The 25,149-nt window shown below is 43.1% G+C and overlaps 1 protein-coding gene and 1 long non-coding RNA gene across 2 annotated transcripts in view; one reads left to right on the top strand and one right to left on the bottom strand.

Annotated features, from left to right (window-relative positions):
- The first annotated feature begins 229 nt into the window (after positions 1-229).
- LOC116504400 overlaps positions 230-25,149 on the top strand; it is a 59,821-nt gene continuing 34,901 nt past the window's right edge. Inside the window, exon 1 of the long non-coding RNA XR_004254807.1 lies at positions 230-329. This is a non-coding gene — a long non-coding RNA (uncharacterized LOC116504400). The remainder of the gene's footprint in view (positions 330-25,149) is intronic.
- LOC116504399 (inhibin beta E chain-like) lies at positions 15,516-19,913 on the bottom strand. Its single transcript, XM_032211392.1, has 2 exons — positions 19,285-19,913; positions 15,516-17,088 (listed from the first exon to the last, which is right to left on the bottom strand). The coding sequence occupies exons 1-2, from the start codon at positions 19,643-19,645 to the stop codon at positions 16,370-16,372; spliced, it is 1,080 nt and encodes a 359-aa protein (XP_032067283.1). The 5' UTR covers positions 19,646-19,913; the 3' UTR covers positions 15,516-16,369.

The following is a 25,149-nucleotide window of genomic DNA, read 5'->3' as shown; positions in this document are numbered from 1 at the left end:
TCTATATTTATCTTTTTAAAAAGCGGTATGTAGAGGTCAGGTGGCTCACTTGCAACTCGGGGAGAACGTGTTTTCTTTTAAAAGTGCAAATAAAGTGATAAATAAACGGAGATTGCTGTGGGTCCTTTTTCTCCCAAATGCAATAGGTCAAAGGTGACATTCTAGTGCAGGTGAAACAGTTGTTTCCAAAGCTGGTAAACACTAGTCTTTTCTGGGTAGTAGGTGCAGGTTGTCATGTGAAGCGGAGAGAGGCACCAACACAGGGAGAAGCTCAAGGCAAAGTAAGATGGCGGAAGGCAGCGAGAGAAGAGGAAAGCAGCTTTTCAGAGGTACACTAGCTCAGAGGTCTCCAACCTTGGCACTTTAAGACTTGTGCACTTCAACTCCCAGAGTTCCTCAGCCGGCTTTGCTGTGCTACCTTAACCTTAACCACAGATAACCCACTCTGATATAGTGAGCGTGTTTCCATGAGAGGGCAAATTAAACATCTCAGTTAACCAGTACAGGTGGTCCTCGACTTACACAGTTCATTTAGTGACTGTTCAATGTTAGAACGGCACTGAAAAATGTGACTTATGACCGTTTTTCATCCTTATGATCAGTGGTGGGTTTCAAAAATTTTTTGAACCTACTCTGTGGGTGTGGCCTCCTTTGTGGGAGTCGCTTGCCAGCCATGTGTTTCCTCTCTCTCTCTCTCTCTCTCCCTCTCTCTCTTCCTTCCTTTTGTCTCTCTGCCCCTTTTTCCTTTTTTTCTTTCATCTCTCTCATTTTTCTTTCTTTCTTTCTTCCTTTCTTTCTCTTTCTCTTTCTCTCTCTGTGTGAGTCTGTCTGTATGTCTGTCTGTGTGTGTGTGTGTATGCATGTATGAGTGATGGGTTTCAAAAATTTTTGGAACTTCTGTAGGTGTGGCCTGCTTTCTGGTGGAACCTCTTCTAACCGGTTCGGTAGATTTGACGAACCGGTTCTACTGAACTGGTGCGAACTGGTAGGAACCCACCTCTGCTTACGATTGATGCAGCATCCCTGTGTTCAGGTGACCAAAATTCAGATGCTTGGCAATTGGTTCACACTTACAACCGTTGCTGTGTCCCAAGTTTATGCGATCACCTTTTGCGACCTTCTGACAAGCAAAGTCAATGGGGAATCCAGATTCATTTAACAGCCAGGTTACTAACTGATCAACTGCAGTGATTCACTTAGCAATGGTGAGAATAAAGATCATCAAATGGGGCAAAATTCACTTAAGAAATATGTCAGTTAACAATAGAAATTTTTGGGCTCAATTGTGGTCGCAGGTTGAGGACTACCTGTACGTGTTACCATTTTACAGCCTGTCCAATGTGTCTCTGGAATCTAATGTTGCAGCTTAAAGGGCTGTCCAAATCTCAAGGAACCACCATTTTGATTTTCCTAACATTGGACTTGTAAATTAGACAGACCATCAGTTTATTTATTTGTTTAAGACACTGATACAGCTGCTTATCTTAAAACAAGTCTGGGCAACTTGCAACCAATAAAGCAGTACAAAAAAGGTATAAAGCAGTGTGTGTGTGTGTGTGTGTGTGTGTGTGTGTGTGTGTGTGTACCAGTGGTGGGCTGCAGGCGGTACGCCCCACTATGGGCATACTGGAGCCTGCCCGGAGCACCGGGTACCATTCCGGTATGGTGCTTCGGAGGGTCCACCTGCCCACATGAACTCCTTACTTGTCCTTTAAGACTTTGGCACTTCTGTGCATGTGCATGGAGTATAGGGTGCCTGCGCAATGCTCCACTGAGCAGCTGGAATGTCGTGGAGGTTTTTGGAGGCGTCACAGGAAGGTACGATGCATGCGCATTGTGTGTGTGTGCACACATGCTGTGCACGTCCATGTGGGTGACACCGGGCCCGCTCCAACCGTACCGGTTGGAACGGGATCCAGAACCCACCACTGATGCACGCGTGCATGCTTGCACATGCACAGTATCTTTGATTTACTTTTTGACCCTTGGCAACTGCCTGGACATGTCCTTGAAGTTTTCTTGATAAGATTTCAGAAGTAGTGGGTCCTTGCCTCCTTCTCGGGGCTGAGAGAAGTGACTGTCACTAAATGAACTGTTGTAAGTCAAGGACCGTCTGTACTAAAAAAAACAGTTAATAGGCAAGCTGAACAGCAAAAAATAGCATCAAATCCCTCTCGTAACACTATTAATGTACTTAACTTGCAAAAAGTTTGCAATGTCCAGCCTTATCCACTCCAGTCATTGTCTCCGGTCTTACCAGGATCAAATACCCTTGATTGCTTCTTAGTACCGTGATTCCCCAAAAATAAGACAGGGTCTTGTTTTCTTTTGACTCCCAAAATAAGCGCTTGGCCTTATTTTTGTGGAGCTCTTATTATTTTTGAGGTGCAGGAGGAGGCGAGCATGGTCACCTCATGGCTGCTGCTGTGTTGCAATATTTTTGGGGAGGGCTTATTTTCAGGGGGGCTTATTTTAGCGCATGCGCTCAAAAGCCTGATTGGGCTTATTATCCGGGAAGGTCTTATTTTCAGGGAAACAGGGTAATACAACTTCTTCTTAAAGTTATTACAATGATCTTTCCTTTCCTTGCGTTTCATAATTGTGAGGATTATTTTTCTGTTCAAAAATTGGGGATCTGGAACTGATTAGTGCACACAGAAATAGCAGGCTGGATTAGAACCAAAAACCTTTAACCCAGTAGTTCATTCAAGAGAAATGGCAATGCTTATTTTACATTTCAGAGAATCCTAACAGATATGGGTCTTGTGAAATTGTATGAATATGCCTGGAAATATTTACCAGATACCTTGACAAAGACCTTAAATTGTTAAAACATTTGATAAGTAACTTATCAAAAATGTACATTTAAAAAAAATGAGTACAGACTGCTCACCAGGTAGCTAAAACGAGTAATAAAATAATTTTTTCATGATGGAATTAGTGGAAACTGAAAAGCTGGCATGCTATTTTAGAAACTTTTAGTTGATCTAATTAAAGCTTTGGTGTAATCTGTATTTCTCCTCTCATGGTCAATAGACACTGCTTTTGCTTTTTTTATAATTGGAAGGGGGAACACACTACTTATTGGAGACACAACTTTAGCCAAAATGGAAGGGGGGGGGGGAACCAGAACTGCAGACACTGGAAAGTAGAGCACAACAATGATAAGAACTATTTTGAATGCATTTGGGTCAATATTAAATGTTGTTGGGGGGGTGGGGGTGGAATGACATTGCCATAGGTCTATACTACAGGCCACCCAACCAAGCAGAGGAAGTAGATGAACTTTTTGCTAGTCAGCTAACTAAGGTATGTAGGAAGCACACCACAATAGTAATGGGGGATTTTAACTACCCTGACATCAACTGGGAAACAAACTCTGCACCAAGTGGAAGATCCAACAGGTTCCTAACAAACCTAGCAGACAACTTTGTTTCCCAAAAAGTAGAGAAGGGAACAAGGGGATTGGCCATATTGGATTTAATTCTCACTAACAGAGAGGAAATGATAGAAGGTGTTGAAGCCATAGTAACCTTGGGGGCAAGTGACCATGCAATATTGGGATTCAACATTATGCAAACACAAGTAGTAGAACAAAGTCAAACTAGTGTCTTGGACGTTAAGAGAGCTAATTTCAATAAACTTAGAGTTTGGGGAGAATTCCGTGGATGAGAATCCTCAAGGGGAAAACAACTCAAGAAGCTTGGGAAATTTTGAAAATGAGATTACAAAAGCTCAGTCTAGCACAATACCAATGAAGAAGAAAAATAACAGCTCCCAAAAGAAACCAACATGGCTGCATAAAGAACTCTCTGACAAACTGAAAGACAAAAAAATTAAGTATAAAAAGTGGAAAAAGAGGGACATAACTAAGGCAGAATATCAGCAAATAGCCTGAGCCTGTAAAGATGAAGTAAGGAAAGCTAAAGCTCACAATGAAGAAAGGCTTGCCACAAAAGTTAAAAATAACAAAAAAAGTTTCTTCCAACATGTTAAAAACAAGAAAAATTGGTCCATTGCTGGGAGAAAGTGGCAAAAAGGTGACCAGCAACAGGGAGAAAGCAGAACTATTTAACTCATTTTTTGCATCTGTCTTTACACAAAGGGATAAAACAGTCCAACCCATCAAAAACAGCACGACAAAAATCAGATTAGGAACACAAATTGAAATAGGGAAGTGTTGTGGCCCAGCAGGAGCCGTTGGAGCTGCCACCAGACTCCGACAGCGAGGGGCCCTATGAGTCGGCTCCGGAGGATGTGGATGACCCTGGACAGGGTTCCGACTCTGAGCAGGGCGCAGAGAGGCTGGTTGGCCACCAGGAGGCACCTGAGCCTTGGACCAGTGGGGGAGGAGACAAGGGAGTGTGTTCCTGACATCAGCAGTGAGTTGTTCCTGGATGCCCGGCACCGAAGAGCTAATAGGCATCAGGAACAGTTGCGCAAGTACAGGAGGTAATTGCACTCAGTTGGTGGTAATTAGGCTCCTCTCCAGACTATAAAAAGACTACTTGTGCACACGCCCTTTTGCAGAAGTCAATGCAAAAACTAATGTCGGAGAACATTATTGTGAGCTTGCCAGGCTGGATTGCTGCCATGGCTTATCAGTGCTGGATTGCTGCCCAAGCTTGTCTGTGCCGGTTTGCTGCCAAAGACCTGTCTGTCTGTTAATTAAATGCCATAACTTATCTTTGGCTCGGAGTGTGTTGGTGTGGGACGAGGAGGCAGGGTCAGAACAGGGAAGAAAATGGTAAGTGAGCACCTGTCTACCCTAGATGAGTTCAAATCACCAGGACTGGATGGATTGCACCCCAGCGTTCTGAAGAAACTGGCAGGCGAGATCTCAGAACCACTGAACTATATCTTTCAGAGATCCTGGAGCACCGGAGAACTACCAGAGGACTGGAAAAGAGCTGATGTGGTTCCCATCTTCAAAAAAGGAAAAACGAATAGATCCAGGAAACTATAGACCTATCAGCCTGACCTCAATACCAGAAAAGATTCTGGAAAAGATAATCAAGCAATGAATTAGCGAACACCTAGAAGTAAACAAAGTAATAGTCAAAAGCCAACATGGGTTTGTCAAAAACAGATCATGCCAGACTAATCTTATTGCATTCTTTGACAAAGTGACAAAAGTGCCATCGATATAGTTTACTTGGACTTCAGTAAGGCATTTGATAAGGTAGACCATAACCTACTACTAGATAAAGTAGAAGAACGTGGGTTGGACAGCATCACCACCAGATGGATTTGTAACTGGCTGACCAACCGCACTCAACATGTAGTCCTCAATGGAACTGCATCTACATGGAGGGAAGTATGCAGTGGAGTACCCCAAGGCTCTGTTTTAGGCCAAGTACTCTTCAACATCTTCATCAATGATTTGGATGAGGAAATAAATGGGGAACTCATCAAATTTGCAGATGACACCAAGCTGGATACCAACACTCCAGAAGACAGGCTTAAGATACAGAAGTATCTTGACAAACTTGAACATTGGGCACTATCTAATAAAATGAAATTCAATGGTGAAAAGAGTAAGGTTCTACATTTAGGCAAGAAAAACAAAATGCAAGAAAAACAGGTACAGTATAGGTGGTACCTTGCTCAATAGTAGTAACTGTGAGAGGGATTTTGGAGTCCTAGTGGACAACCATTTAAATATGATCCAGCAGTGTGCAGCAGCTGCCAAAAAAGCCAACACAGTTCTAGGTTACATAAACAGAGGGATCGAATCAAGATCACGTGAAATGTTAATACCACTTTATAATGCCTTGGTAAGGCCACACTTGGAATACTGCATTCAGTTTTGGTCACCACGATGTAGAAAAGATGTGGAGACTCTAGAAAGAGTGCAGAGAAGAGCAACAAAGATGATTAGGGGACTGGAGACTAAAACATATGAAGAACGGTTGCAGGAACTGGGTATGTCTAGTTTAATGAAAAGAAGGACTAGGGGAGACATGATAGCAGTGTTCCAATATCTCAGGGGTTGCCACAAAGAAGAGGGAGTCAAACTATTCTCCAAGGCACTTGAGTGTAGAACAAGAAGTAATGGGTGGAAACTAATCAAGGAGAGAAGCAACTTAGAACTGAAATTTCCTGACAGTTAGAACAATTAATCAGTGGAACGGCTTGCCTCCAGAAGTTGTGAACGCCCCAACACTGGAAATCTTTAAGAAGATGTTGGATAGCCATTTGTCTGGAGCGGTATAGGGTTTCCTGCCTAGGCAAGGGGTTGGACTAGAAGACCTCCAAGGTCCCTTCCAACTCTGCTATTGTATTATTATATTGTATTGAAAACTATTTCTTTATTTTTAACAAAAATCTGATTAAAAATTATGGCTAAGCAAAACAACATAAAAATAATTTTGTGTCCAAAATATGCAGCTGAATATAATAAATGTATATGTTTGAATTAGCTTTAAGTTGGGGGTGGCGTGGGAAAATACACTTTTTTTTTTTGTAAAAGAAATTCATTCACACAATAGTTCATCCAATAAAAAGCAATTTTATTAAAAACAATGATTAAAAAGGAAATGTAAAAGAACAAAAGACACATAAATCTTCTTACATCCCCTCCAATCAAAAGGGACATACAATCATGGGTGTTGTTTTCAGTGTTGTAGAATTTTGCTATATAGATGGGGAAAACCTAGGAGGAGCACCGATGCCTTAAAGGTGATGAACTTGTAAATAAATAGATGAATAATTCTTTGTACAGCTGAAGGATAACACAAATTATTAAGAGGAAATTGCTCATAAAAATATATTTTATCTTTTAGAAATGAAAAACTTCACTGAATTATGTGGAATAGATTATAAATGAGAATCAGTTAAAAAGTAAATAAGAGTAGTGGTAGTAATAGTGGTAGTAGTAGTAGTGGTGGTGGTGGGGTGGTGGTGGTGGAGGAGGAGGAGGAGGAGGAGAAGGAGGTGGTGGTGGTGGTGGTGGTGGTAGTAGTAGTAGTAGTAGTAATAACCTGACACTAAAAGTAGGACACCCACCACCCCAGTTCAAGAGAATCAATTATTTTTAGGTTCATTCTTGGAGGTCATGAAGGTTCTTTGAGCTCTGAAATTCTACATTGCCTAAGTTTGGTAGATAAAGATTATTTTTTTGTTCCAGATATTCTTTTTCTTTAGAATTCTTTATTTATTTATTGGCCAAATGTGATTTGACACACAAGGAATTTGTCTTTGATGCATATGCTCTCAGTATACATAAAAGAAAAGATACTGTACATTCATCACGAATCATAAGGTACAACAGTTAATGATAGTCATAAGGTATAAATAAGCAATCAGGAAACAATCAATATCAGTATAAATCATAAGGATACAAGCAACAAAGTTACAGTCCTGCAGTCATAAGTGGGAGGAGATGGGTGATAGGAACGATGAGAAGATTAATGGTAATAGGAATGCAGACTTAGTAAATAGTGTGACAATGTTGATCTCAACTAAGAAAACCTGCAGAAACTCCAGATGGATTTTACAGGATGGTAAGACAATTCTCTTTAAAAAAGAGAGTTGCCTCCTTCACGTGACCTGTGAATCTATTCTTTGGGGATCTCAACAGGTCCTAGTGTAGCATATCTGTCCTGTACATATATCTTTCCAGCCTGGTCTGTCTTGGTTTTTCCAACACTTTCCTTTCCCTCTCCCCTCTGCTGTCAAGCTCTTCATGGCTGTCAGAAATAAAAAACCATTTCAATGTCTGGAAAGATCTTTATTGCTAGTGGGGCAATGCAGTGGTGGGTTGCAGGCGGTATGCCCCGGTACAGGAGTACCAGTGCCTGCCCGGAGCACCGGGTACCGTTCCGTTCCGGTGCTCTGGAGCGCCTACCCGCCCGCCCAAGCTCCTTACCTGTATTTGAGCTCTTTGGCGCTTCCACACATGGAGTGCATGGCACCTGCATGATGCTCCGCCGAGTAGCTGGAGCGTCACGGAGGCTTGTGGAGGCATCGCAAGAGGTAAGGTTGCATGGGCGTTCATATGGTGGATGCCAGGCCCCGTTGTAACCGGTACGGTTGCAACGGGATCTGGAACCCACCACTGGGGCAATGTAACCAGTGACGTGCAGTGAGGTTTATGGCTGGTGAGGCACTGGCACAGTGGTGGGTTTCAAATTTTTTTAGACTTGTGGACTTTAACTCCCAGAATTCCACAGCCAGGCAAGCTCAGTTCCGATTTAAAGTGACAGCATTTTTTTCTTCTTTGCGAAAAAGTTCCTTCATTCCTTTTCTTCTCCCTCCCCCTCCTTCCTCCCTCTCTCCCTCGCTCCCTCCTCTCTCAAACAGACACACGCACACAGAGAAGTTGGATTGGACTATCTCTCCTACCCCCTTCCCTCTCTCACTCACTCTCTCTCTCAAACAAACACAAACACAGAAGTTGGATTGGATATATTTTCCAATGGCTTGAAAGCAGCTCCTCTGCCATACCTCCCCCCATTGCAAATGCAGCCTGCTGTCTGGGTGGGAAATGCCTGAAACACAATAAAGTCTACCCACCCATTCACCTCCTGCTTGCAGGGTGGGGTGAGAGAAGAGGCAGAGAAGCTGGAGAGGAGCTGATCCGAGCCTTTGATTACAGGCGGAGCCACGTTGCCTTTTCAAACTTGCAATCAGTGAAGCTGGGCTTATATAGTTTTATCCAGCTGTGTGTGTGTGTGTGTGTGTGTGTGTGTGTGTGTGTGTTTGAAAAGGTAACGTGGCTCTGCCTGCAATCAAGCTACACTTGGGGAGGGAGCTACACTTGAGGATGAAGTTTGAATTCCTCCCCCCCCCCTCCGACCCACACACGTACCTTTTCCAGCTGTTTCAGAGAGGATTTCAACTCTGCTCTTGTCTGTCATCATGAAAAGAAAAAAAATGTAAAAGGAAAAAAGCAAGAGCTGAGGTCAGGCTGAGCTAGTTGCTGCCAGAGTCACCGTGGATAACTCTGCTTAACTGTTTAAAAAAACCTCTAAAAAAGCACCCTCTACAGGAGGAGGAAAGAGAACGACGTGCCTCACCTATGTCAGGAATTTTTAGGCTTTTAACCTTTGCTTAACTCTGCTCGAGTGATCATAAAATGCCTAAAGTCAGACTAGATGAGGCATGTCATACTCCTGCCTCCTCCTGTAGAGGGCGCTTCTTTAGAGGCTTTTTTAAACAGTTAAGCAGAGTCATCCATGGTGACTCTGGCAGCAACTAGCTCAGCCTGACCTCAGCTCTTGCCTTTTTCCTTTTACATTTCCTTTTCTTTTCATGATGACAGTGGTGAGGCTCTGCCTCCCCTGCCTCGCCTGACTGTGCGTCCCTGAATCTAACAGTATCTTGGTAGCTTTCCTAAGGAATTATTCAGAGCAACTTATAAGTAGTATGAGTAAGTCAAATTAATGTCATGATCTGAGTGCAATTACTAATAAGCCAATTATCAGCAGAATGAACTGAATGATAAATATTCAATTAGGACAAGCTCTACCTACGTTTTTCCTATGAGTTGGCTGAATTCTATTAAGTCCAAAGCTTTGTCCAAGCACAAGGAATTAAACTGGATTTAAACATTATATTTGAAGAGGCCATTCTTAAGCATGTCATGGCGTGCAAAACACAACGGCTGAATTTATACGACCTGCTTAGTCTATAGATTGAGCTGACTTGTTGTATCAGTTCAACCACTGTCAAGTGTTTATTTTTCTGTCAACATCCAACTCCCAGCATTTCTAAATTTCAACTATTCCAGTATGTGTGTGTGTGTGTGTGTGTGTGTGTGTGTGTGTGTGTGCACACACACACACACACACACACACACACACTGGAATATATTATTTATTTATCAGCACAAATTAAAAAAACACAAATATAACAAAGGCAACAGTAAAAATATTGGGTTTCTGTCGTGATGGACTCTTGTGACGAGCCGAAGGACAGATGATGGAAGCAGTTAGCTTCCTCCCATAATTGGGGCTTACCAGGGGTTGTAAAAAAATCTAATAGATACCTTTCACCCTGGCTTCGCTGATAAACGGATAAGAGCCTGTGGCCTAATGGCTAAGATCTCTGCCTAGTATGCCTAGTGTGCAATATAGCCCAGGTTCAAATCCCAGTAAGGGTATGGCTAGCTGATGAGAGCTAAATAGCTTGAAATAGATCTATACTAGTCTCCCTTTATTTATTTATCAGCACAAATAAACACACACACACACACACACACACACACACACACACACACATATATATATATATATATAATGCCAAGACTCGAAAGTGTATATTAAGGAAAGTATTTAATCTGAAAAAGGATTGAACCTTACTCAGGAGAACACTTTCTTTGCATAAATAATGCTATCAAGCATCACATCCCCATAGCAATAACAGCCAAAAATAATTTAAAAAAATGGGGAACTAGACATGCTCTCTCACCATAATATTTAGGCACTAGAGACTGTTCAATACAATGGCAGGAGGGGTGGGTTCTGGCTGGCTTTACTGCTGGTTTGCTTGTGTGTGTGCTGGACCCTCACTGTACGGACATGCACAGTTCAATTAAAATTGTTTTGCGCATGCAGAGAACTTAAAAACAAGATGGTGGCACCAATGGCGCCGACTGGGGAACCAGTATGGGGGCATGGCAGGCTTGGGGCACTGCCGGTTCCAGCGACCCAGGTCTCCATACCACTACTGGTTCGTCCAAACTGGGATGAACCGGTAGGAACCCACTTCTTAATGGCAGGGTATTGAGTAGCATTCATCCCAATTCTTTCAGCACAGGATTATAATAGATGTGTATGCCATTATTCATTAATAAGCATTATGCAAAAGCAATAGTTTCAGTTGGACAGAAATCTAGTGATGGAATATCCCACTTGTTTTGAGGGAGGGGGGTTAGAACTCTTTGCTAAGCTTGAGTTGTCTTTTGAAGTTCTGAATTAAAAGCCATTAGGGACTCAAAGGGGACATGCACATTGCAAGCAGAGGTAAGCCTCTGATGGAAATATCACGGTCTGTTTGATCCTTCCTCATCCAGGAATCAAATCACAATGTGATGTGCTCATGCACAGAGTGACAAGTGCAGTAGATTGTGCACAAAGAGTCCTGGCTGATGAAAGCTGCCCTTTGCTCTCTGCTCTGTACTTTGCCAAGCTACGGATCCATGGCCATGAGAGAGGGGAACCAACTTGGCTTGATGATTGTGGACCTCTGAGCTGCCATGCAACACTGGACTTTGAGCAGCATTTCTTTCACAGAGTGATAGAACTAAATTGTGTTTATTATGCCCGGCACAGCTCTTCTTTTGATTGAAAAGCAGAATAAACACGTTCATTTCTTAGACAGCCCCAGAACCATTCAGAAAGAGTACCTGTCAGATCAACTAGGAAGATCTCTAGATATTCATTTGTTTGGGCAGGAGGAAATGTTCATTGCTTGTTGTGGACAGAGTTGGGACGTATTTGCTTGAAACAGAAGATTTGTTCTGAAATTTCCATATACTTCTCAGGAAGTTGATATCTTGTTTATGGTTGGGTGGCTGCAGACAGGGAATGAACCTAGGATGGAGTGTTTAGGCAACTTGCAAGTTGCCCAGTCGTGGGATTCAGCCAGTTTGGACTGGTTCAGGTGAACCAGATGTTAATTTTAATCTGGTTCGCCAAATCAGTAGTTAAAAGGGCCATCTGATCCCGCCCACTCCACCCCTCCCAAGAGTCTCCCTGTGGCCCGTTCATCATGCCAGGTAAGTGCAGAGACCATGCGGAGCCTGGGGAGGGCGAAAAATGAGCTTATCAGAAATACGGGAAGTCCAGAAGCGGGTCCGTTTCTGGTCTCCGGAGCCCGGGAAAGGTTGTTTCCACCCTCCTGGAGACTCAAGGAGAGCCTCTGGAGTCTGGGGAGGATAAAAATACCCCCCCTGCCACCAGGGTACAGGAAGCCGACTAGGCCATGCCCCATGGTCACGCCCACCCAAGTTGCCTCAAGTGATAAGTCATCAATATGAAGAAATGGTGGCGGCTTACAAGGAGCCTTGATGCTTTTCTTCTGTGTCACTGTGCACCCCTCCTCAGGGCCTGTGAGCTGTCGCTCTGGTTAAAAGGGGAAAACAAACCAAATTTATGCCAGTTTCACTCAAAGCTCCCATATAACCAACATGGTGGCAGTGTTGAAGGAAGTGGTTCTCAGCACCTGAAAGTTGATATTGTCAATCCTACTAAGTAGAACAAACCAGGAAGCCAGCTCCACAATGAGGCTAAAATAGGCTTATTGAGATTAGTTATAATATCTGAATCTTGCAAGTCTGATTGTGCTGTGCCTTCTTGTTCTTATAATTCACTGAATTAGAGAGGTATCTGTGTGTGCTGCTTCTGAATGTTATCTATATTCTAGGCTTTAAAACTGCTCTAGCCCAGGTGTGTTGTCAAACTGGATTTCTTCAAGGGCTGTTTCAGCATTGTAGTTCTCCTCTGTGGACCAGCCGGGGAAGGGGATGACACAGATGCCTCCTGCAGCTCCCTGCTGGCCAAAATGGGCCATGGGGGGCCCTCATGCGGCCCTCCCATGCCCCATTTTGGCCAGCAAACTGCTGCAGGAGGCAGTCCAGACTGAAAACGGGGCATGGGGGGCTGTGCGCCCCATGTGCCTCATTTTGGCTGACAGAGGCACCACCGACTGGTCCTTTGCTATTTCCAGGCTGCCACCACATGACAGATTTAAGCACCCTGAGAGCCAGATTCGGCCCATGGGCTCTGAGTTTGACACCCCTGCTCTAGCCTGTTTTGCCGAGGAAACAGCTTCAAGGTCATTTTCCTCATTTCGACATTTATAAAGTAGGCAAAGTGGTGCAAGAGTAGACAAAATGATGCCCCTCACTCAAGTATGGTTGCTTGAAACCTTGTGTTGGCTGAAGCAGCAGAAAACTCATCTGGGCCAAAAATCGCAAAATACAACTGGCAGAACATGGTTCTCATTCATGTTTTAAACCAACCTTTTCCATAATTAGGTTCATTTTAGTCCTGTTTTTTCCCCCATAAAAACATAGAAGCTAGGAATAGGAAAGAATGTTAAGGGTCATGTGGTCCAACCTCTTGCCCAATGCAGGAACTCACTACTACCACAGCTAGAACAGCCATCTGTCCGTCCGTCCATCCATCCATCCATCCATCCATCCATCCATCCAGTCATTGTTGAACACTTCTTACTATCAGGGGAATTCTTCCTGATACCCTACTGAAACTAACTTTCTGGTAACTTAAACACATCTATCTTGCTTCTGGAACAATTCTTAACAATTGTGGCCCATTTTCTACATAATAACTGTTCAGACAACGTGTCAGCATTCCAAATAGCATCCAAAAATAAATCAGAGTCCAAGGCAAAGTATTGCTCAAAGTTCCAATTTATTAAGAGAGCCATGTTGGCACATCTGGGAAAACCTGAATCTGAAAGCTTCCTGGTTTTCCCCACCCAGTTGAAAGTTCAAGATCTTGCCCCCACACCCACAAGTCCATCACATGGTCCAATCTCCCACTGCCATGCTGTTCCACCAGGGGTGGGTTTCAAATTTTTTTTACTACCTATTCTGTGGGCATGGCTATTCTGTGGGCGTGGCTTGTCGGTCATGTGAGTGGGTGGGCATGACCAACTTGATGTCACTCACCAGGAGATGTCATGGATTGGATAAAATGTGGTAAAGTTCACTTAACAACGCTCTTGCTTAGCAACCTAAATTTTGGGCCCAATTATAGTCATAAGTCAAGTACTATCTCTGCCTTCCTCTGCAGGGCAGCCTTGTCCTAGTAAACTCCTTCTCCTTGCTAGCAATTTTCCTCTCTTTTAGAGGCACCAAAATAATCCAGGCAATGTAAGGTTTCCTGCTGCAGCAGGGGGTTGGACTAGATGACCTCTGCTCTAAATTGCTGTGCTGTCTTTCTTTCTTTCTTTCTTTCTTTCTTTCTTTCTTTCTTTCTTTCTTTCTTTCTTTCTTTCTTTCTTTCTTTCTTTCTTTCTTTCTCCCTTCCCTCTATGGGAAGCAATCAAACCCCTCCCCCCCCAAATAAAATACTTATTCCCAGAGATAATGAGAAAATGAGCCTATAGAAAGTTTGGCTCCATTCACAAACAGGGAATGATCCAAATCCTTTTAGAAACGTAAAGCCCATATTGCACCAACCCCAAAACTTCAAAATCCTACCTTTTATCTAGTTTGTTGTTCAGTTGACCCAGAAACAAACTGCTGAATGTCACTTTGCAAACTTCCTTTTCAGCAGCTTTTCAATTTAAAGCAGGTTTCAATTCAAAGTTTGCAGCATTAAGACTTGTGGACTTCAACTCCCAGAATTCCACAGCCAGGCATGCTCAGTTCCGATTTAAAGTGACAGCATTTGATTTTCTCCATTGCTGAATCCCAGCTAAAAAGTGAACTTCCTTCTTTCTTTTTCTTTCTCTTTCTTTCTCCCTTCCCTCTCTCCCTCCTTCCCTCTCTCTCTCTCTCTCTTTTACTTTCTAAAACCTCTTTTCCCTTGCCTGAACTGGCAGAGGAAAAGGGTTTAGGAAAAAAAAAAAGCTTCTGACAAAGGTTCAGGGGCATGCCAATCCATCATTACTACCGGTCCGGTCCAGTACACCAGATTTTCACTACCTCTTCTGGCGTACCAGACCGGACCGGGAGGATCCCACCTCTGACTACCACCCATCCAATTCCAGTCAGGTGCAGAGATGCAGAGACAAAGGATGACCTTGGCTTTCTAGAAAGAGTTTTGTTATGGCTACATAGTATGCAACTCCTTACAAACCCCCCTCCCATTTTCCCACAAGAGAAAATGCATAGTAGAATAATAGAAAGCGTGGCAGGCCAAAGATCCAAAAGAAAAGATGTCTGCAGGCCTGACACAATGATCATGTCTCGTTCAGTCTTCTCTCCTCCAGGTTTAGCCTATACAGTGTTACTCATAAGTTTTTCTTCAATTATCATTTTGCTGGCTTTTCTCTAGCAGAGTCTAGTTAGTTTGTCAGTGTGTTTTCTAAAATGGAAGGACAAGGTGCAGTCTGATGACTGCTAAATAGAGAGAGTTAACATTGTACTTCTGTTGATGAGCTTAGAGTTTTCCTTCCTTCCTTCCTTCCTTCCTTCCTTCCTTCCTTCCTTCCTTCCTTCCTTCCTTCCTTCCTTCCTGGATCTTTCTGGTTCTCTGTACAGGCCTAAGTGCAACTGTGATATTGCAACTTGTGATAGTGCGTAGGCCAACTTCCATCTCAACCCTAGTTTTCATTATGAGGAAATTTCATAGTAATGTGACAGAAGAGCTCAAGAGTTTAGATTCAGAAATTTTGTTAGTAAAAAAAAAGTTTGGTGCAGCAGGAGGTGGGAGATGGAGACATTTGTGAGTTGTAAGAAGGAAGAAAGGGAACAAAAGTGAAGCTGTGGTTGAATTCTAAGGATGGATTCTTGTAAAAGAGAGTATCTGTTTTTGAAGTCCACTTTTACTCAGGATACCCTTTACAGGTGTTCCACACATTTCTCAGAATACACGGAATTGTTGTTTTAGTTTTTTTTATTGAAACTTGCTTTGCTACGAATGTCATTCCAAAAAAATAAAATAATATAGATACATTAAGAGAAATACAATAAATCTCACGCACAGTACGAAAGGCAAAACCTACTTAGAGTCCTTTGGGTATGTATCTGGGCAGCTCTTCTTGGTCTCCTTCTTTTTCTGCCCACCCAATGAAGGAGTTCCCAAGTAAACTTGGCCCAATCCATGTGGAGCCTTGGATTGAGAAGAACACCATGAAGATGAGAAGAGCAACAATGAGAACTTTTAAATGCACCATGATCTTTGCCTTTAGGGGCAAGTAATTAGGCTTGAAAAGATGTGTGTGATTCAAGCATGTGTTTCTCCTGTTCGCCAATCCTATCTTGAAATCCTGAGGGCCTATGTACACCCTGTATGCAGAACTCTATCATTCCAGAACCATTTTTCCTGACTCTTCTCCCCACAGAACAGGACTGGGGAAAGAGAGATGAGTGAAGCTCCTGGGAGTGGGGTGGGAAGAGTTAGGGAAACAGCTTGGAGGGTCTATCAAGTAGCAACGTCAGAGAGAAAGACAAATACAATGGCCCAGGACTTAGAAGGATATTGGCAGCCCTGCATAGCACTACAGTATACAATATACAGTGGTAAGAAAACAGGCTAGTCTACATCTTAGTGTGACTTGTTCTCTCTGAAAGAACAAACACTGTTGCTCTTTTGAAAGGAGTCCACATGATAACACCACCCCTTCAATTTGGCTCAGAGTTCTTTTGAAGTTCGTAGGAGTCCAAAGGGAAGTGGAAACTCATTTCCTACTTTTTGTCCATTTGGTTTTCTCTCTGCTTACCCTCCCATTTTTAGCTGCAACCACAAGCATCAACAACCATGTCGGGAATGTCTGTCTTGATGAGGTTGCTATTGGGGTCAAAGTACAGCAGAGAAAGGGCCCTTCGCTGTGTGGGGACGCAGCAGGAATGGCCCGCAATGGGGATGTTGTTGGCTTTGACCAAATTGAAGACAGTCGTGTGGAAGGAAGCTGCCACCCCGGGCACACCTGCCAGGTGCATAGGGCATTCGCCCATGCAATAGTTGATCTGATAGCCCTCTGGCTTGAAGATCCAGTCATTCCAACCAATCTCCCGAAAATTTACATAATAGTCTTTTCGACAGCACAAATCTGAGTTCTGGTCACAGCTCAGGCTGCGTTTGGCGACCCGATGGCCCAATTCTTTTATCTTCGCCTTCACCACCAAGAATGGCTGGTGGGAGTTGCTACTGGTAGCCATCAAAGACATAATGTTGGGATGGCAGCCTTCGCAGTGCAACTCCAAGCGCAAGGTTTTGTCTTCATGCTCGAAGAAGTTCTGCAAAGCTGGCATGAGGGAGAAAGTGTGCCAACCACTCCCCTGGCTTCCCAGCTGCTGCTGTCCCAGCAGCACTTGTGGCTCTCCTGCGACATAGATCTGTATTGTGATGTTTTCGTGCGCCTTAAGGTGCAGCCATAACTGGGCCTTCAGGACATGCATGGCTTGGTCCTTGGTATGGGTGAGCTGGAACTGAAGGAGGCCAGAAGGCTCTGTGGAGGAGAAGATGGTGAAGGCAAAGATCAGTATCAGTATTCTTTAAGTTGCCAGCCCCAAACCAGAGTTCTTCTAAGGGATGAATGGGTTCTTTTTTTGTGTGTGTGGGGGAGTCTTTACGTATTTGCTACATTTAGTCTCACTGTCAAAATTTACTAAGAATGTATTACTATTATTCTTCTCTTCCTTCCTAGTATATATCTCTTCCCAATTATGACTATAACCATGTTGCTTGTATCTTTCAATTTATATTGTTTTTATTTGTTTCCTTTGATAGTATCATTTGATAACTTATTAGTAACTTTGACTATCACTAAGTGTTGTATCTTTTTATTCTTGATGAATGTATTTCATTCTCCTTATGTACACCAAGAGGATATGTGCCAAAGACAAATTCCTGGTGTGTCCAATCACACTTGGCCAATAAAAAAATCCTATTCTATTCTATTCTATTCTATTCTATTCTATTCTATTCTATTCTATTCTATATATTGTCTATTAATCTGTCTTTAAAAGCATACTAGGCAAGAACTCCAACAAGGCACCAGGAGGAGATGATCAATGCAGCTCGTTGGATTGAAACCACGGAAAACACTCAGTGAGGGTTGGTTTTTTTTTTTAGCTCAGCTCCTTCTTGAAATAGAGCTACTCAGTCTAAGCAGCCCTAATAGCAACTGCAGTAGTAGTGATCATAATCACAACAGTACCATTTCAGGGTTTCAAGTTATGGGTATGCAAATAAATGCAAAGAGAGAGAGAGAGAGAGAAAATAATTTCATTTGCTCTCTGAACAGCATTATATACTTTTGCCTACTTTAGATATATCTTTGGTGTGACGAGTCTGTACATCACAAAATATGGGTCCTAAATTGTAAACAACCTTACAATAATGTGCTTAGAAGCTTAAATAGGAAAGCTTGCCCAGGATGAGATGGTTGTGTACACATTAAACCTGTTCCCCATACAGTTCCATCAGGTATTAATATAAAAACCATCACAGAGTGAAGTAATTGCATATACATGAATTAAGTCTGAGCACCCTTCAACCCAGCAGTGTTGGGGTTGAATCTGCTCTTGTGTTCTATGCGATGTGTAAGGAATTCCCCAAGAACCTTGAGTTCTGGGGTTTACTGGGCCAAATCCAAAGGATGAAATCAGAAATATGGACAACTACATGAAACACTAAACTAGTAAGACATCTACACAGCTGTGCAGAATATTCCTGTAGCTACCTGTTTTCTGTACGGGTGAAGAGAGAATGACAGGCAAGCTTCTTTTAAATCTGCTTGTTGGCTATCAAAAGACATTGACGCAAAGCAACCCTTTGACTTTATCCTTTTTAAGCAGCTGCATCCCATTATTTCATCTCAGGTTGCATTTTAAGCAAAGAAAAAATAGAGCAACAGCTGCAGGAAACAAACTTATTTAAAAATCTTCAATGACTCTGAGGGGACAGAATTGATTCTTTGGTCCTCCAGATGTTCTGGATCATTTGGTTTTTAGCTTCTGTTGTTTTTTTTCACTATAGCAAAACCTGCAATGATAGTATAATATTCCCCAACCCAGTGGCTGCACTGGAACAGGTAAATGGGAATTGTAATCTTTCAACATGATAAGGTTCCATGAGAGACTAAAGGGGGGGGGGGGGTTCATTTGAATACAGTTCTTTTTTTTAAATCACCAGAACCTTATCCCTTAATCAGGGATAGTGGGATTTTATTTCATTTTTTTAAAAAAACTAACAGGTTCCAGTACTTCAAAAAGTTGGAAAACTTCCAATCTAGCCGATTTTAAAGATTCAGCTGGTTGGATAAAGTTATGACAATGCCAAACGTACATATTTCTGACAATAGAAACATGCAGTTCCTTGGCAGAGGAAGTGATCTCTGTGTAGATTTGAGATGCCACAGGAAGCTAGACCTGATGAGAAAGGTGCAACGTGTTCCCATTGATCAGTAGACCCAAAACACACATTAACTTTTCCCTTTTGCAACTGATGCATTCCATAGTCAGGCTCCAACCTAAAACCATGGGATAGATTTCAGGAGTAATTTGTAGCCTTCCCTCTCCAAGCACATTTTTATAGGTAGCAAATCATGGAGCAGAGGAACATATACATAAAGGATCTGTGATCTCTGGTCTAGCATATTCAGTCCTTGGCCTGCACATTTGGAAGACCTACGGGCACTCACCTGTCTCTGCAAAACTAATGATCTCGTACCCCTGCTCATCAGACTCTGTTTTCTCCCAGCTGGAGAAGTGCCCCATCCCATCTGTCCAGCCTTTGCCCATGTGTAGTCGCCGCAGGGCATTGGCCACCGCCATGCGTGGCACAGGGTGGGTGATGTTGGGCCTCTCGCTTAGGTTCAGTTTCTGGAGTATCTGCTGTTTGGCTACTTCGACCAGGAAGGCTTTCTCGGCACTGGGTTCCAGTGGGGGCATCCTGCAGGAAGGACAACTTGGCTTTCCTTCAACCCAAGCCAAAGACGTCCATAGTAAGGTCAGTGCAGCTAGAGGAGTCCAGCTTCCTTGGAGGCTGTAGGTGGAAGCCATGAAGCACTCAAGTAGGAAGATGCAGTGAAGAATGATGTTGTTAGGAAGTCTAGTGGCAGTGCCAGGAACTCATGGACTGTGCCTCTGCTGCATGCAAGGTGCTTGGCAGTCTGCCTAGAGTCAGGAGAAGACAATCAGCTCCAGCACCTCTGAGACTTTCTGGTCACCAGGACCTGCTGCTGTTGCCAGAACAGGAGGACTCTCTGCCTTAAGAGATCTCAGCTCATCAACTGGCTATTCCCAAGTGTCAGCCTCGACATTTGTCATTCTGGCAGCCTTGGTCCTGCCCTTTGTCCCTCTGTGATTGGCTGCCTGCCTTCTGGTGCTTAGTGGGAGGTTTTATCCAGATGGGGAGAGAGCCAGAGTTTAGCAAAAAGAGTGGGAATGGGTGCCTGGGGAGAGGAAAGACTGAGCCCCAAACAGGCAGGATGTGAAGGGAGGTGCGAGTGCCCTTTGCTCCAGATGGGGCTGCTGAAACGCCGTAACATTGGGAGCAGGATGGGGGAAGCTTGACAGAAGAGGAATTCACAGGAAGAGGGGGTTGTCCGTGAGCCCTTTTTTATATTTTTAAAAAATCTTGCCATGGTGCACTTCATGGTAAACAGTACCTTTGGGATCAAATAAGAGGACTGATATAAAAGATGAATAACATCATGTGCAGTGCGCAAGGAATTTGTGTGTGTGTGTATATATATATTTGTTTGTTTGTTTGTTTGCTTGTTTAAGTGTTATGTCAAAGCACCTGGTATGCTAAAATATGGGAGAGAGCATTCTGCTTCACTTTTGCCTTTCAGCTCCACCCTAGGAGTTTTCCAATCAGAAAACAATTTTTGTGTTGCATTTGTACTTATAAATAAATGGAAACTAGTATAGATCTATTTCAAGCTATTTAGCTCTCATCAGCTAGCCATACCCTTACTGGGATTGCCAGTAACTGCCTAACATGTAAAAACAGCCCAGGTTCGAATCTCAGTAAGGGTATGGCTAGCTGATGAGAGCTAAATAGCTTGAAATAGATCTATACTAGTCTCCCTTTATTTATTTATCAGCACAAATGCAACATACATACATACATACATACATACATACATAAGAAACCAACATAATGATCTCCAGAATGTTTAAAATATATTGCTCACTGAACTTTCGTTAGCAACTGCTAACATCGTCAGAGTGTGAAAGCCATTAAATAGCAGTTGCTAACGAAAGCTCAGTGAGCAATATATTTTAAATGTTCTGGAGATCATTATGAATGTTGGCAGTTCGAATCCCTAGCGGCGTGTAACCGAGTGAGCTCCCGTTACTCATCCCAGCTTCTGCCAACCTAGCAGTTTGAAAGCATGTAAAAATGCAAGTAGAAAAATAGGAACCACCTTTGGTGGGAAGGTAACAGCATTCCGTGTGCCTTCGGCATTTAGTCATGACCACAGAGACATCTTCGGCTCTTTGGCTTTGAAACAGAGATGAGCAGCGCCTCCTGGAGTCAGGAACAACTAGCACATATGTGCAAAGGAAAGCTTTGCCTTTACCTGTAATAAACTGGGGAGAATGTTAACATTCCACTTCTGCATTTTATATGCTTAATACCAAGCATGGCTTCAAATCACCCGTTTTCATTGGGACGACACTATCTTCCCTCCTGGTCTGCTACCTTGTTCTAGCAACTACTGATTTTCTTCGAAGACTTGTGTCTTTTTCAAAACATGCCCTTTAAATCTTAGGCCTAGTGTGAGTTTTTACTTAGGGTCTGAATTAGGCTTTTGGCTTGAAATCCAGCTTGGAGCAATGTTACAAGAAGCAGAGGAAAAAGTCTGCATTAATTCTAAAGTAGCTACCTTTGGTGGAAATGTTTACTGTGCAGAGAAAGCAAAACAAACTGTTTGATCCCAAAGCGTTAGTAGACCCCGTAGATCAATTCTACTAATCTACCACTTCCCAGAAATGCTAGTGAACTTGAGTTTTCTTCAGCCTGTAAGACTAGAATACAGAGAATGCATTATATTTAGCATGCAATAAATATTATATCTTTAGCACGCAAAAGATAATGCCAATGAACGCTGATGTCCAAGACAGAATATTCAAAGGGCATGACTGCAGACACAGGACAAAGGAAGATAATCTGGATTCACAATTCATACATCATTCACACATCATACATCATTCACACATTCCTCACTGCTAAATTAAAATGCAATCCATTGAATCAACAGAAAACTAAACTGACTAGAAACTTCACAGTCTCCATGTTCAATCCCTATCTTACCCCTATCGCCTCTATTTTTGTAAATGGTATGTGGGAATGACATAACAGAATAACAGAATTGAAGGGACCTTGGAGGTCTTCTACTCCAACCCCCTGCTCAAGCAGGAAACCCTATACCATTCCAGACAAATGTCTGTCCAGGCTCTTCTTAACAACTTCCAATGATGGCAGCTTCTGAAGGCAAGTCATTCCACTGGTTCATTGTTTTCACCGTTAGGAAATTTCTACTTAATTCCAGCTTGCTTCTCTCCTTGATTAGTTTCCATCCGTTGTTTCTTGTCTTGCCTTCTGGTGCTTTGAAAAATAAGTTGATCCCCTCTACTCTGCAATAGTTTTGTTGGCTGGAAATGATGGAAGTTATCATTCAATAGACTTGGGGTGTATCAAAGTAAAGAAGGCTGCTTTAGTCACCTGTATTCATTATATCTGGATGGAAAACCTGGGCATCCAATGCCATATCTCAATTCATGTGGTGCCCTAGAGAGCTGACCCATACTTCCAAAAGCCCACTATAGGGAGTCCTCAACTTAGGAAGGTAACTGAGCCCACAATTTCGATTGTAAGTTGTGATGGTCTTAAAACGGGTCATTAAGTGGCCATGTCCGATTTTACCATCTTTTCTGTGGGCAGTCATTAAGGAAATGTGACAACTGTAAAGTTATTAAGTGAACACCATAGTCATTAAGCAAACCCATTGTTCGCTATGGGGTGTTTTTCACCAGAAACAAGAAAGAAATGCAGATTTCCAGCAAAACCACTGTAAATTCCAGTAATATGATTACAGGGCACTGCAAATACCTGTAGCAATAGCAATAGCACTTAGACTTATATACTGCTTTACAGCTCTCTCTAAGCGGTTTAGAGAGTCAGCCTATTGCCCCCAACAATCTGGATCCTCATTTTACTGACTTGGGAAGGATGGAAGGCTGGGTCAACCAGAGGTGGGTTACTCCTGGTTCAGGCCAGATCAGGTGAACCAGTAGTGGCGGCGGCAGAGGAAGGCTTAACCCACCTGGACGCTTCTGCGCATGCACAGAAGCATTGTGCGTGTGTGTGAGCAAACCGGTAGTGCCAGGATTTGCAACCCACCTCTGGAGTCAACCTTGAGCCTGGCGAGATTTGAACTGCCATATTGCAGGCAGCCGGCAATTAGCAGAGGTAATCTGCAGTACTGCACTCTAACCACTGTGCCACCATGGCTGTAAATGTGGTCATGTGACTGTGGAGGGAGAAAGGAACATCAGAACTTTAAATCCAGATCATAAGTCCTATTTTCCACTCAGCGGTGGGATTCAAAAATTTTTACTACTGGTTCTGTGGGCGTTGCTTTGTGGGCATGGTGTTGCTTTTTGGGCGTGGCAGGGGAAGGATACAGCAAAATCCCCATTCCCTCCCACCCCACTAACCTGCTTTCCAGCTCCATTCTCCTGTTCAGGGAAGCAGGGCCAGACTATTTGCTGGTTCTCCGAACTACTCAAAATTTCCGCTACCGGTTCTCCACAACCTCTCAGAATTGGCTGCTAAGTGATCCGTCATAAATTGAGGACTATCTACATGTGCTTTTATGCTCTTTTAGTTGGGAAAGCACTTCAAAGAGAGAGTAGAAGGCCTGAAAAAAGGTTAGTGAAAGAGTGGAACAGCCTCAGGCTGCTCCAAGAAGCACAAGGGGGGAGGGGGAGGCAGAAAATTCTGCCTCCCACCACATGGCATTTGCATCATCACCCTGCCAATTGCGTGATTGCCCTTTAGATGGATATGCTATGCTTCCTCTGTGGCCATTGTCCAGGTGGCCAACCTTTGTACCGCACTTCATTAGCCAGCCACAGAGAAATGGCCCCAACTTCGGCATTCACCTGTGAGCTCATACAGCTTCCCCATTTTTCAGAAGCCCTAAAGCCCTTATCAGCTGCTAATAAACCCCTAATAAACAAAGGGAAGGAAGGCGGATTGCAAGCACTCAAAGGATTTGCGTCTCTTTATGGTGATGTCTGGCAGGTGCAACGTCACTCACCTGCTGCTCAGGGTTCTGCCACCTTGAGATATCAGCTAAGCTTTGCTCAGGTGTCAAGGTCCCTCACCTGATTTTTCGATCATCGTGTCCCATCTCCAACTCCATAGGTGGAACATATGATGCAGATTAAGAAAACGTATTGCAAAGCTAACTTCAGAATCATAATTCTGGTTGCAAAACCAGCCTGGAATTTTTCTTCTGTTCTTTACACCTGGCAGCTTAAAGGTAAAGGTAAAGGTTCCCCTCGCACATATCTGCTAGTCATTCCTCACTCTAGGGGGAGGTGTTCATCTTCCTTTCAAAGCCGAAGAGCCAGCGCTGTCTGAAGACGTCTCCATGGTCATGTGGTCGGCATGACTAAATGACGAAGATGCACGGAACGCTGTTACCTTCCCACCAAAGGTGTTCCCTATTTTTCTACTTGCATTTTAACTGCTAGGTTGGCAGAAGCTGGGACAAATAATGGGAACTCACTCCATTACGTGGCACTAGGGATTCAAACCTCCAAACTGCCGACCTTTCTGGTTGACAAGCTCAATGTCTTAGCCACTGAGCCACAGCGTCCCTCATGGCAGCTTAGTTCCTTCAGTTTTTATGCCACGGCCATTATTTTTTATGGAGATGCAGACATTATTGTCTTCCATTTCTAATCTTCCTGTGTTCTTCTGTTGTTTTCCCTCTTCTCTTTAGTAGAAAAAAAAATCCAACAATGAATGGAAATGGAATACCAAAAGAGAATATCTGAGTATTCCATCTTATTATTTTTTACAAATAAGGCAGTGAACGTATTTTACTTTCCCCCACAACAAGAACCCTGTGAGGTGAGTTGGGCTGAGAGAGAATGACTAGCCCTAAATCACCCAGCTGGCTATCATGGCTAAGGCAGGACTTAAACTCATAGACTTCTATCTTCTAGCCTGGACCAAACTTGGTGCTCTCTGAGCTTGGTTGTTTGCTTGCAGACATTTCATTACCCAATTACCGAATATAAACAGGGAGCAAACTCCACACTCATTAGCGCTGATGATGTTACCTAGTTTGGTAATGAAACATCTGCAAACAAACAAGCAAACTCAGAGAGCACCAAGGATGCCACCAAAATGAAATATAAGCAATCCTCAAGACCACAACTGAGCCCAAAATTTCTGTTGCTAAGTGAGAAATTTGTTAAATGAGTTTTGCCCCAGTTTATGACTTTTTATGCCACCTTTGTTAAGTGAATCCCTGCAG

The sequence above is a fragment of the Thamnophis elegans genome, chromosome 2, assembly GCF_009769535.1.
Source record: "Thamnophis elegans isolate rThaEle1 chromosome 2, rThaEle1.pri, whole genome shotgun sequence".
Taxonomy (NCBI): domain Eukaryota; kingdom Metazoa; phylum Chordata; class Lepidosauria; order Squamata; family Colubridae; genus Thamnophis; species Thamnophis elegans.
The sequence above is the reverse complement of the archived record's forward strand: the minus strand, read 5'-3'. Positions and strand labels throughout refer to the sequence as shown.